This window comes from Schistocerca gregaria, chromosome 3, assembly GCF_023897955.1.
Source record: "Schistocerca gregaria isolate iqSchGreg1 chromosome 3, iqSchGreg1.2, whole genome shotgun sequence".
Classification (NCBI taxonomy): Eukaryota; Metazoa; Arthropoda; class Insecta; order Orthoptera; family Acrididae; genus Schistocerca; species Schistocerca gregaria.
The window spans coordinates 448,837,609-448,851,629 of record NC_064922.1 but is presented as its reverse complement, the minus strand read 5'-3'; the positions used below and the strand labels follow the sequence as shown (position 1 = coordinate 448,851,629).

Genomic DNA, 14,021 nt, shown 5'->3' with positions numbered 1-14,021 from the left:
AGAGGACGAACGAGTGTAGTGTAAGCTGTCTCTTTAGTGGACTTGTTGCATCTTCTAAGTGTCCTGCCAATGAAACGCAACCTTTGGCTCGCCTTCCCCACAATATTATCTATGTGGTCCTTCCAACTGAAGTTGTTCGTGATTTTAACACCCAGGTACTTAGTTGAATTGACAGCCTTGAGAATTGTACTATTTATCGAGTAATCGAATTCCAACGGATTTTTTTTGAACTCATGTGGACCACCTCACACTTTTCGTTATTTAGCGTCAACTGCCACCTGCCACACCATACAGCATTCTTTTCTAAATCGCTTTGCAACTGATACTGGTCTTCGGATGACCTTACTAGACGGTAAATTACAGCATCATCTGCGAACAACCTAAGAGAACTGCTCAGATTGTCACCTAGGTCATTTATATAGATCAGGAACAGCAGAGGTCCCAGGACGCTTCCCTGGGGAACACCTGATATGACTTCAGTTTTACTCTATGATTTTCCGTCTATTACTACGAACTGCGACCTTCCCGACAGGAAATCACGAATCCAGTCGCACAACTGAGACGATACCCCATGGCCCGCAGCTTGATTAGAAGTCGCTTGTGAGGAACTGTGTCAAAAACTTTCCGGAAATCTAGAAATACGGAATCAACTTGAGATCCCCTATCGATAGCGGCTATTACTTCGTGCGAATAAAGAGCTAGCTGCGTTGCACAAGAGCGATGTTTTCTGAAACCATGCTGATTACGTATCAATAGATCGTTTCCTTCGAAGTGATTCATAATGTTTGAATACAGTATATGCTCCAGAACCTTACTGCAAACCGACGTCAATGATATAGGTCTGTAGTTAGATGGATTACTCCTACTACCCTTCTTAAACACTGGTGCGACCTGCGCAATTTTCCAATCTGTAGGTACAGATCTATCGGTGAGCGAGCCGTTGTATATGAGTGCTAAGTAGGGAGCTATTGTATCAGCGTAATCTGAAAGGAACCTAATCGATATACAATCTGGACCTGAAGACTTGCCCGTATCAAGCGATTTGAGTTGCTACTTCGAAGAGACTCATGCTGGCAGCTGTTCGTGTTTCAAATTCCGTAACATTCCATTCGTCTGCTTTGGTGAAGGAATTTCGGAAAACTGCGTTCAATAACTCCGCTTTAGCGGCACAGTCGTCGGTAACAGTACTGCGCAGCGAAGGTATTGACTGCGTCTTGCCGCTTGTGTACTTTACATACGATCAGAATTTCTTCGGATTTTCTACCAAATTTCGAGACAATGTTTCGTTGTGGAACCTATTAAAGGCATCTCGCATTGAAGTCCGTGCCAAATTTCGCGTGTCTGTAAATTTTAGCCAATTTTCGGGGTTTCGCGTTCTTCTGAACTTCGCATGCTCTGCAACAGCGTTCGGAGCTATTTTGTGTACCACGGGGGATCCGTTCCGTCTCTTACCAATTTATGAGGTATGAATCTCTCAATTGCTGTTGCTACTATATCATTGAATTTGAGCCACATCTCGTCTACATTTGCATAGTCAGTTCGGAAGGAATGGAGATTGTCTCTCAGGAAGGCTTCTAGTGACACTTTATCCGCTTTTTTAAATAAAATTATTTTGCGTTTGTTTCTGGTGGATTTAGAAGAAACGGTATTGAGCCTAGCTACAACGACCTTGTGATCACTAATCCCTGTAGCAGTCATGATGCTCTCTATCAGCTCTGGATTGTTTGTGGCTAAGAGGTCAAGTATGTTTTCGCAACCATTTACAATTCGCGTGGGTTCGTGGACTAACTGCTCGAAATAATTTTCGGAGAAAGCATTTAGGACAATCTGGGAAGATGTTTTCTGCCTACCACCGGTTATGAACAAGTATTTTTGCCAACATATCGAGGGAAGGTTAAAGTTCCCACCAACTATAACCGTGTGAGTGGGGGACAGACAAACACTTCAAATACAGCAACACATCGAACAAAGTTTATACGATTTACAGACAGATGGCGCAGAGGGAAACCAGTATATAGGGAACCAGTATATGGAGTGGCCACTGGTGATGTAATCGCTGATTGGCTGAGAGGTAAGGGCGCCATGTTTTTCCCTGTCTTGTTATTTACTGTGGCTGTATTTGCGCGGTGCTGTTGCAGACAGATTTCAACGCTCGGAGTACCTACTCCATGCCATAGTTATTTGCAGGTAGAAATACTGTATGTCTTTGTGCAATTCTGCACGTCGTTTGTCGATTCATTTTATGTAAATTAACGTCGATAACAGAATCGTGTTATCAGTCGGTTCTGTGGCAAGTTGGGGGCTCCCGCCAAAAATACGCTCTGTAGCTACTCTTAGGATAACTGCTGAGTGTGAGGACAGGAATTATGTTCGATCACATAGTTGAAATATAATAAGTTTGCCAAAAAATAAGCACGCTGTTTTCAAAACCACGAAACGTTTCGGTAGTGAAACAGCCGGAGGACGGTCTTAACTTTGGAAACAATAGACTTCCTCCAGGCAGCTTGGCGAACCTCAAGGATCGAATACTGCATACTTTTGATTGTGCTGACGAGGGAGCCTTCCACGCTGCTGCTCGTCGTGGCAATAGAGATACGCCAAAGGTCGATCGTATTGATAGAAATTTTGACGTAATTGATGAAATCTTTGCAGTTGACTATTAAATGACGACATTTCCGCGTTGCATCTAAAAGTCACACTGTATAAACAATGCGTAATACTCATCTTCAATTTGAAACTAAACATAATAAATGATTCTCTGAGCTAGTACTAGATCGACTATAATACCTGCTGTAATGTATTTAGGGTTTTAATATTGCTGCCTGTCACGGCATAAAGGGGAAACTGAACATTCCCGAAAAAATTCCTTACTTCAGGGGCATTTTCTGAGTATTTTGTTATCTGCGAGCCCTGGTCTCCAGTGGCTCATTACAGGGTAATTACATTTCGTTTCATTTCTAACCCCCGTTTCACTCCTTACCTGAACACAGTTTAGCTGTCAACGGTATGCAATGTGTGTCTTGTTTGGAAATAAACTTGCTCCATTCACTTAGCCAACAGTAACGTACACTTTGATCTGTCCTGAAGCTTCGATTCAGTGTTGCTCTGTCTTGCGATCGTTTAGCGACAGTTTTAGTTGTGCGTGAAGAGTGGTACACAGCTGTAGAAATAGGTTTACTAATGAAGAATTGCTGATTGCACCACATGTGTAGATAATTGCAATGGAGGAACAACATAGCGTCTCAAGGCTGATGAAGGGAACACGGAAAGTGCTATAACCCGGTTTCCCAGAAACTTCACACTGTGGGAGAGAGGTAACAATAAGCGAACACGTGTCTCGGCTTGTCGTCGATACTCGACAGTTTTTGAAAAAACGACGGTCAAAATTTTCGAACGTTTTGAAGTATTATGTGTTTCTTACAGCGCGATATCCTCAGAGGAAATGGTGGCACGGTGGTTAGGGTTACGTCTTCTACATGTTGCGTCCTGCGTTCAAAACTCAATTTTATTTTTGTTTTCATTTAAATACCCATCTCTGTAGGAGATTACTAAACGAATGTTTTCCAGTACATATTGACGTTACGTTGTCATTATTCGTCTATTACTCTATGTCAGACGAATGAGTTTAAAAAATGTGAAAATTATTTGAAATTGTTTTCGGAAAAATGATGATTGTTTGCAGCGAGATTATTGCCGACGCACGAAATCTTCATCAATGTAAACGATATTTCTTTCGTGAACATTTGTGTTTCGGATGTTTCTACGATCGGTATCATCCAAGGGAAAGTACCAAATCTTCCTGCAGAACAAATATATGAATAGAACATGATATATAGTATAAGATTTGGTATGAGAATGAAATATGAGAGTATGAGTATTTGAAAAGATTTTAACCACTCAACATACCATACACACATATATTATATAACAAAGTACGACCTTACTGAGAAACAGAGTTGTAATTTTACAATTATTATAATTCTCCATGTATCCCCTAATTTGATAAGAAACACTCATGCAGCAACATTCTACGGACAAGGGTAGATGAATGGAAACAATAAAAATAAAGCAAAATAAATAACACGGGGTGCAAAATGAAAGCGTCACTATTTCGTCGCAGGAAGTCACGCGGTGAAAGGCACATAAAGTACCTTAGACATACCTTGAAAATTTTGACCGTCGTTTTTTCAGAAACGGTCGAGTATCTACAGATAAGCCGAGACACGTATTCCTTTATTTTGACACCTTGTACACTGAACGAAGTTTCTGGGAAATTGAGCGATGGGACTTGCCATGTTCTCTTCTTGCGTTGTTACTGCAGTGACGGCAACCACATCATAATACTCTCCTTTGGCGTGTATACATAGGTACCAAGGAAAAACCGGAACTTTCCGGGTAATGAAGATAACATCTTACAGAGTATTTCACTGTTTTAAATGCCTTTTTACAGAAACAAAGGCGATTTGGGAAGAGAACCGAATAAATCATGATTAAATCACGCGAAAATACTCAATAAACATCTCTAAACAATCGCTTAAAATTTGTCAGTGGATTGCAGGTTCACATTTAGATTTGTACGAAAAAGGGATCGGAATGTTATGTATTATTCAGCCGAGTATTTACGTGAAATTTTTTTTTCATAACCAAGGCCTTCAGCCCCGTGTATTCCTTAAAGTAATGTTTATAACTTGTGTTCAGGCCTTCAGCTGTTCTCGGTTTTGGTGTGGTTTCTAGCCTTCAGCCCACGAGGTATTGCAAGGTTTCTTAACTAGGCCTTCAGCTGTATTGTTTTAATTTGATTCTTTTAAGGTAATGTGTAACTAAGTGGTTCTTAGGACAATAAAGTTTGTGTGCTTTCTTCAGCTAACAGTAACTGATTACTGCCATCTCCACAGCCATAACCATAACCTGATCGCTCTATCCTGCGAAGCCAGATCTCACATGCGACTCCTTTTTGTGGGGCTACATTAAAGACAAGGTGACCAGCAATAATCCTGAAACCATTCACTGCTGAGCTGAAAACAGTCATTCAGCACGACATTTCAGCGGGTCACGCAAAATTTCGCTATGCGCCTGTCCGACATCATCGTCAATGATGGAAGGTATATCAAACATGCCATAACCCAAATTCGAGTATTTGTAGTGACGTTTACATGTTGAATAAGGTGTGTCCCGCCGCAGTTTGTAACTAATTTAGGTTTCTTTAACATAGTTCAATGATTGTCACCTATTACGGTTATACTACCTGCCACGAAGACGGTATATCCACAACCAACCGTCTTCAGCCATTATGAACAAGTTTATTGGAATTTTTTCCTTGTTCGGATGTTTACTACTATCTCCCAAACTATTTGGCATTTTTAACACCCTTTATGAGCCGTAGTTGTGTACGGCTCTTCGAAAAGCGCGCCAGGCGGAGTGCTTTCGCTTCGCGTGTAGTGTTTGCGGTGGCACTTTCGGTTTGGCGCGTTGTTTGGATCGCTACCGCCATCTGGCGGGAAGTGGAGCAAGTGTACAGTCGCGTGACGATCGAGGAGGACGTACTGGGCCGTGACCGAGAGACGTGGTGGCGCGAGCGGGGCCCTGCTGTTGGGGGTCGTCAACTGCTCGCCACGTGCTTTGGCCGACGTCTTGGATGTCAGGCGCTAAGTCTGCCTTACCCGCATGTACTTGGCTTATGAAGTTTAGAAGCCGTGGTGCAGGAAGTCATTGCGTGGGACCGTATGTCTTCTTATCGGCCGTTGACACCACTGGCAGCGGTTGGCTCTGACGAGCATTTGGAAGTGCGATGTGTCCCGGCGCTGGGGTGGAGTGTAAGACGTTGAGTACTGTTTTTATGAAACAGAGAAGGTTTTCAAGTTCTAGTGATGTGGATGAGTTTTTTCACCAGTGGTTTTGCTGGGGTCGTCCCACAACAGTTTTCGTTTGCCTGTCCGCGGGAATGTGGTAATTGCTTCTCGGTCGGGCCGTTTTCATTCACATCTCGATCGGATGATTTAAGGTCGGTATCGCGAATCTCTGTGGTTCGGAGTCTGTGCAGGCACCACCCTTGCTACATCTTGTGGTTTTGGGTAACTCGGGGAGGTTGGCGGCTTGTAATGGAAGTTTTGGGGCTGATTCGCTGTAGCCCTGTAGACCACCAGTAACTATTGCACCTATTGTGATTTGGGCCCCTTTACACGTGTCACTCCCTCACCGAGGTATGGAAATTTTTTTTGGGTACTGCCTTTAGTGTGAAAGTTTGTGTGCTGTCTTATTCACATTTATCTTGTAACAAATATAAGTTATGTAACTTGTGAGTGACAACTAGTTTTGCTTAGTACAAGCTAGAAACTTAAAGTTTTTTTTGAATTGTTCCCTTATTGATATAACAAGTTTAAAAGCTTCTTATTGTTAACGTCAAACCTTGCAATATCCTTTACACAGAGCTATTTTTAAAAGAGATTTTTAACTGTTGTCATATATATATATATATATATATATATATATATATATATATAAAATCTCATTATTGGCAAGCTGTTAATGTCATATCTGGTAATCTCCTTTTCATAATGGAATTTGTCAAGCTATTTGAAATTGTTTTGTATTTCTTCTTTTTTAAAGCAATGCCAGACTTAAAAATGTATTACTGAGAGAACCTTTTAAAATAAAACATAACCTTATCAATGTGTGTTTTTTCACAAGCACCTCCTGGCCCCTGCTTCCACGAAAACGTTTTTGGAATAACATATGTACTTAAGTTGTTGTTTGTGAATCGCCCTAACTGACGGTTCAGTTTATACTTTCCTTTCGCGTTGTGTACGCTCAAGACTGCGAGGCGATGTTCAGTCCAGCTGTGGGCGGGCCTGACCTTTTGGCTCATCAACGTATCACGCTAAACTACCGCCAGCTGCGCAGCGCTCGCAGGGCGGCGGCCACTTACCGACGAACCAGGGATTGCGGCGGTTGTTCTCGACGGTGAGCGACAGGAAGTAGTCGTGGAAGCCCTGCACGGGGTTGGCCTGCGGCTGCACGGACAGCGTGCCTTCCACCTCCAGCTCGTTGCCGTCCGATACGAGCGACCGCGCGCTCCAGCCGTCCGAGCCGATCCACGAGAAGGAGCCGGTGGCGTTGCAGCGCCGCACCGCGCGCATCACGCCCGCCACCTCCTGGTCCGAGCCGAAGATGATAGCACCTGCGGCACAGGGGGCGCCGCTGACGTCACCAGGGGCTTCAAAACAAACTGAAGCGCCAAAGAGACTGGTATGCGCATGCGTATTCAAATACAGAGGCAGGTAAGCAGCCAGAATACGGCGCTGCAGCCGGCAACACCTCTATAAGACAACAACTGTCTGGCGCAGTTGTTAGATCGGTTACTGCTGCTATAACGGTAGGTCATCAAGATTTAAGTGAGTTTGAACATGGTGTTACAGTCGGCGCGCGAGCGATGGGACACAGCATGTCCGAGGACGCGATGAAGTGGGAATTTTCCCGTGCGACTGTTTCGCGAGTGTATTGTGAATATCAGGAATCCGGAAAACATCGGATCTCTGACATCGCTACGGCCGAAAGAAAATCCAGCAAGAACGGGACCAACGACGACTGAAGAGGACCATTCATCGTGACAGAAGTGCAATTATTCCGGAAACTGGTGCAGATTTCAGTGCCGCGCCATCAACAAGTGTCAGCGTGCGAACCATTCAACGGAACATCATCGATATGGGCTTTCAGAGTTTAAGGAATGTCAGCAGGGGACTGTATGGAGCGTCTACAGTTGGCGTGATATGGAACACCTGATACGTCTATATACGACTATGACACGTGACACGTACTTAAGCATCCTCTCTGGTCAACTGCATCCAATTCATGTCCATTGTGCATTCCGACGGATTAGGGCATTTCCAGCAGGACAATGCGACACCCCACACCTTCAGAACTGCAGCAGAGTGTCTCCAGGAACACACTTCCAATGGCCACTAATCTCCCCAGACATGAATGTTATTAAGCGTATCTGGAACGCTTTGCAACGTGCTATTCAGAAGAGATCGCCACCACCTCGTAAGGGTGTAAGGGTTTCCCAACGAGTGTGGGGGACTGAGATACTTCCCCATGAAGTTCAAAGACTAAATTGCTCCACAGTGGTAAAAAAATGTATTAAAAGTTACTTCTGAATTAATAAACAGTTTACTTACTTTTTTCCATCTTCCTAACTTTCATTTGACTCGTCTGTACAGGTAAAGTAACTTCAAACTTAAAACTCAGAACATGTAGCAGTTTGAAAGAAGCACCGCACAGAAAAAGAAACTGTTGAAATGTTAGTTCTCTCATAGTTAAATTACTTGAGGACATACGATGCAATACGTGGCAAGTGTCGCAAATGACGTAGCTACGCTACACCAGGGCGTCAGCCGAAAGGATACGCCCCAAGAGGTGAGTCCAAGCAAGGGCACAGAGGGTAGACGAAAGCACAGACAAGAAAAGGAAGTATTATGTCTAATTATGAGAAGAAATAATGGGAAGAATACGAAGTGTAGAAGAAAGTTTGGAATATTGAATATAACAGTTTACGCACAAGTTCAATTTTGATAGAGTGCAACATGTTGAGCATAGGTAGTCCAGTAAGTAATAACAGCTAAGATAACAATTGAGGTCTTAACATAACAGCGCAAATAATAATTGATAATACAAAACGAAAGAGTGTAGATTTCTCTCATTTCAAAACATCGTTGTCCAACGAAATTATTTCAAGGAAGGAACGCTGTAATCTAACGCAGCATCCCTCGTCTCAGACTAACAAAGAACTGAATCTTCTTGCGTGAGGACAGAACTCTTCTTCAGACGAAGAGACTTAGGAATGTCAGTGGGTTGCGTGTGGCAAAACCCTTAGACAACTCTTCTTGCAGCCAGATTCAGTTAACTGGTACAGACAGATAAATTCCGTTCCGTATAAACATTAATGTTTTGAAGCTAGATAACAATAGTCATAATTGTCGGTAGCGTAAGTTTGTAATTGGTTCACCATACCAAAATAAACAAAATGATAACGGAAGTTAAATTTACATGACTCTTCAGGCCGTAGTATATTGCGATATGACGAAATACAAGTTGTACTTTCCTCAGTCTGCCAGAAAATAATAACACACGTATTATACCGCACACAGATAAAAATTGATTTTTAATTACATTTGTTTCAATGATTGAATATTGTACTCCCCAAATCCTCCAAAAATTCACTTCATGCCTCCATGAGAGACAATCTCCACTCATTCCAAATTAATAATACAAATGTAGACCAGATGTGGCGTGAATTCAAAGAAATTGTATCGGCAGCAATTGAGAGATTTATACCAAATAAATTAATGAACGACGGAGCTGATCCTCCTTGGTAAACAAAACGGGTTAGAACACTGTTGCAAAAACAACGAAGCAAACATGCCAAATTTAAACAGAAGCAAAATCCCCAAGATTGGCGATCTCTTACAGAAGCTCGAAATTTAGCGCGGACTTCAATGCGAGATACTTATAACAGTTTACACAACGAAATTTTGTCTCGATACATGGCAGAAAATCCAAAGAGATTCTGGTCGTACATGTAGTATGTTAGCGGCAAGAAACAATCAATGCCTTCTCTGCGCGATAGCAATGGAGATACTATCGAAACCGGCCATTGTGACCGAGCAGTTCTAGGCGCTTCAGTCTGGAACGGGGCGACCGCTACGGCCGCAGGTTCGAATCCGGCCTTGGGCATGGAAGTGTGGATATCCTAAGTTTAGTTAGGTTTAAGTAGTTCTAAGTTCTGTAAGACTGATGACCTCAGATGTTAAGTCCCATAGTGCTCAGAGCCATTTGAACCATACTATCGAGGACTGTGCTGCCAAAGCAGAGTTACTAAACACAGCCTTCCGAAATTCCTTCACAAAAGAAGACGAAGTAAATATTACAAAATTCGAATCGACAACAGCTGCCAACATGAGCAACGTAGAAGTAAATATCCTCGAAGTAGTGAAGCAACTTAAATCACTTAATAAAAGCAAGTCTTCTGCTCCACACTGAATACCAACTAGGTTCCTTTCGGATTATGTTGATGCATTACCTCCATACTTAACAATCATATACAACCGATCGGTCGACGAAAGATCCGTACCCAAAGAATGGAAAGTTGCATAGGTCACACAAATATTCAAGAAATGTAGTAAGAGTAATCCACTAAATTACAGGCCCATATCGTTAACGTCGATATGCAGCAGGATTTGAGAACATATACTGTGCCCCCCCCCCCCCCCCCAATGAACCATAGACCTTGCCGTTGGTGGGTGCCTCAGCGATACAGATAGCCGTACCGTAGGTGCAACCACAACAGAGGGGTATCTGTTGAGAGGCCAGACAAACGTGTGGTTCCTAAAGTGGGGCAGCAGCCTTTTCAGTAGTTGCAGGGGCAACAGTCTGGATGCTTGACTGATCTGGCCTTGTAACACTAATTAAAACGGCCTTGCTGTTTTGGTAATGCGAACGGCTGAAAGCAAGGGGAAACTACTGCCGTAATTTTCCGTAATTTTTCCCGAGGACATGCAGCTTTACACTATGGTTAAATGATGATGGCGTCCTCTTGGGTAAAATATTCCGGAGGTAAAATAGTCCCCCATTCGGATCTCCGGCCTGGGACTACTCAAGAGGACGTCGTTATCAGGAGAAAGAAAACTGGCGTTCTACGGATCGGAGCGTGGAATGTCAGATCCCTTAATCGGGCAAGTAGGTTAGAAAATTTAAAAAGGGAAATGGATAGGTTAAAGTTAGATATAGTGGGAATTAGTGAAGTTCGGTGGCAGGTGGAACAAGACATCTGGTCACTAGGGGTCAGATAGATACTGCCTACAGGAAAATTAAAGACATCTTTAAAGAAAGAGAACCACTTGTATGAATATCAAGAGCTCAGATGGAAACTCAGTTCTAACCAAAGAAGGGAAAGCAGAAAGATGGGAGGAGTATATAGAGGGTCTATACAACGGCGATGTACTTGAGGACAATATTATGGAAATGGAAGAGGATGTAGATGAAGATGAAATGGGAGATATGATACTGCGTGAAGAGTTCGACAGAACACTGAAAGGCCTGAGTCGAAACAAAGCCCCGGGAGTAGACAACATTCCATTAGAACTACTGACAGCCTTGGGAGAGCCAGTCCTGAAAAAACTCTACCATCTGGTGAGCAAGATGTATGAGGCAGGCGAAATGCCCTCAGACTTCAAGAAGAATATAATAATTCCAATCCCAAAGAAAGCACGTGTTGACAGATGTGAAATTTACCGAATTATCAGTTTAATAAGTCACGGCTGCAAAATACTAATGCGAATTCTTTACAGACGAATGGAAAAACTAGTAGAAGCCGATCTCAGGGAAGATCAGTTTGGATTCCGTAGAAATATCGGAACACGTGAGGCAATACTGACCCTACGACTTATCTTAGAAGTCAAGATTAAGAAAAGGCAAACCTACGTTTCTAGCATTTGTAGACTTAGAGAAGGCTTTTGACAATGTTGACTGGAATACTCTCTTTCAAATTCTAAAGGTGGCAGGGGTAAAATACAGGGAGCGAAAGGCTATTTACAATTTGTACAGAAACCAGATGGCAGTTATAAGAATCGTGGGACATGAAAGGGAAGCAGTGGTTGGGAAGGGAGTGAGACAGGGTTGTAGCCTCTCCCCGATGTTATTCAATCTGTATATTGAGCAAACAGTGAAGGAAACAAAAGAAAAATTGGGAGTAGGTTTTAAAATCCACGGTTAAAAAATAAAAACTTTGAGGTTCGCCGATGACATTGTAATTTTGTCAGAGACAGCAAAGGACTTGGAAGAGCAGTTGAACGGAATGGATAGTGTCTTGAAAGGAGGATAAAAGATGAACATCAACAAAAGCAAAACGAGGATAATGGAATATAGTCGAATTAAGTCGGGTGATGCTGTGGTAATTAGATTAGGAAATGAGACACTTAAAGTAGTAAAGGAGTTTTGCTATTTGGGGAGCAAAATAACTGATGAATGCTGAAGATTAGATGGGTATATCACGTAACTAATGAGGAGATATTGAATAGAATAGGGGAGAAGAGGAGTTCGTGGCACAACTTGACAAGAAGAAGGGACCGGTTGGTAGGGCATGTTCTGAGGCATCAAGGGATCACAAATTTAGCATTGGAAGGCAGCGCGGAGGGTAAAAATCATACAGGGAGACCAAGGGATGAATACACTACGCAGATTCAGAAGGATGTAGGTTGCAGCAAGTACTGGGAGATGAAGAAGCTTGCACAAGATAGAGTACCTTGGAGAGCTGCATCAAACCAGTCTCAGGACTGAAGACCACAACAACATATGTGGTTGAATGCTTGATGTTAAGCGTATATTTCAGCTCGGGTATTATCATTGTGTGGTATAGTTTCTAACGTCATTTCCGGTTGTGGTTCACCTTTTTTCTTTTTTTAAGACGATAATTTCCACATATACATCTACAGGTGTATAGGTTATAGTGAGTAGCATCACTTTAATATATGTTTTGGCATTTGTTTAGCGTTTATATGGAGCGTAGTCATACAAAGTCTTATGCTTAGCGTATTATAGTGACTCTTTATAGTGACTCTTCGTGTCTGCAAGGCATACGAAATAGATTTTTCCTAGAGTTTTGGCTTATAGTACGATAAACGTGTATTGTAAAGAGTTATACTGACAATTTCGACGTGGCAATAATTTTATTTGTGCTTTCAAAGTGTGAGACAAAGCTCAATATGGTATGATAAGTCCTTTTTTGTGAGATATCGATCGGATATTGTCTTTACAAATGTCACATCTCTCACTGTTACCGACTTTGGTTTCATGTTTACAAGTTGTAGTCTACGTGTTCTTCTATTATCTAAGTAATATTTTTGATGATACGCTCACCTTATTGTTTCCTACGTTTCCTAATAAGACGATTGTGTCATGCTTGTGTTTATGGTGGTGTAGTGGGCTACAGGCTTTTGTTTTCGTGAGCCACAGTTTCCAGAAACGCAACTGTTCAGATCCAGTATCCACTTTACTCGTTTAACAACGTGAACCTCATTTCTTTGACATTACTCATGCATTTTTTAGAAAATTTTGAGCAATAATATCGGACAAATAGAGTCTATGAAGGTTTTAGTGAGCCTTCTGCCTGCAAACTGCTGTTATTTACATGGCTTCTAGGAGGTGTATGTGATTTGTAATTACAGATGGCAATAACTGGCATTAAATAGTTTCGTTACAATGTTTCTATTGAATGCCACGATGTATTATCTTTGTCTCTCCGAAAATAATCCTTGAGAACTTATTTAAATTCTGGAATATATACTTTAAGGGTGTGGTACGGCTAGACCTCGTTAGGAAAGTTTTTTGTATATTTTCCTGCTTAGGTAACCCCTTTTTTCTGTAGTCATGAGCCTGGTCAGGGTAGTTTTCTGACATCGAATTGGTAGACCTACCTTCTGAAATGTCAGCTGCTATTAGGCTTTGACATCTATCATAACTACACATACTTTTGGGTTTTAGTGGCACTAATTTGACGAATATGTATCGAGGTGGAAATTAAAACAGTCTTTCTTTTACAGGTCTGACGATTTTTACAATATTGTGACATCAAACAGCGTTTTTCATGTATTAACAGTAAACAGCAATGTAAACATCGCACTTTTTCGCACCGCTGATGTATTTTTCAGATATTTTACAATTATTTCAACATATTAAAAGTGAAAAATAATCAATTTACAACCATGCATCATTTTTAATTGTAACATTGTGACATCTCATTAATTTATTTGAGTAATTTCATGTATGAACCTCAACTAAGCCATGGATGCTCACTGTTAACAATCAGGTTTGGCGCTGCCGAAGTATTTTGCAGACATTTTAGAATATTGCAAAACATCTTCGCTGTGGAAAATTATTAACTTAAGACCGGTTGTGTTTTTTACTGTAGAACCATCTGTTGGTAACAGAGAGAACTCCTTACTCATGGTACAACCAACGGTGTAAGGGCG

General features: G+C 41.9%; 1 protein-coding gene across 1 annotated transcript in view; it reads right to left on the bottom strand.

Annotated features, from left to right (window-relative positions):
* The window catches only part of LOC126354248 (metabotropic glutamate receptor 4-like), a 769,434-nt gene that overhangs the window by 218,768 nt on the left and 536,645 nt on the right, over positions 1-14,021 (bottom strand). Inside the window, exon 4 of the mRNA XM_050003756.1 lies at positions 6,926-7,177. Coding sequence (XP_049859713.1) covers positions 6,926-7,177 — 252 coding nt within the window. The remainder of the gene's footprint in view (positions 1-6,925; positions 7,178-14,021) is intronic.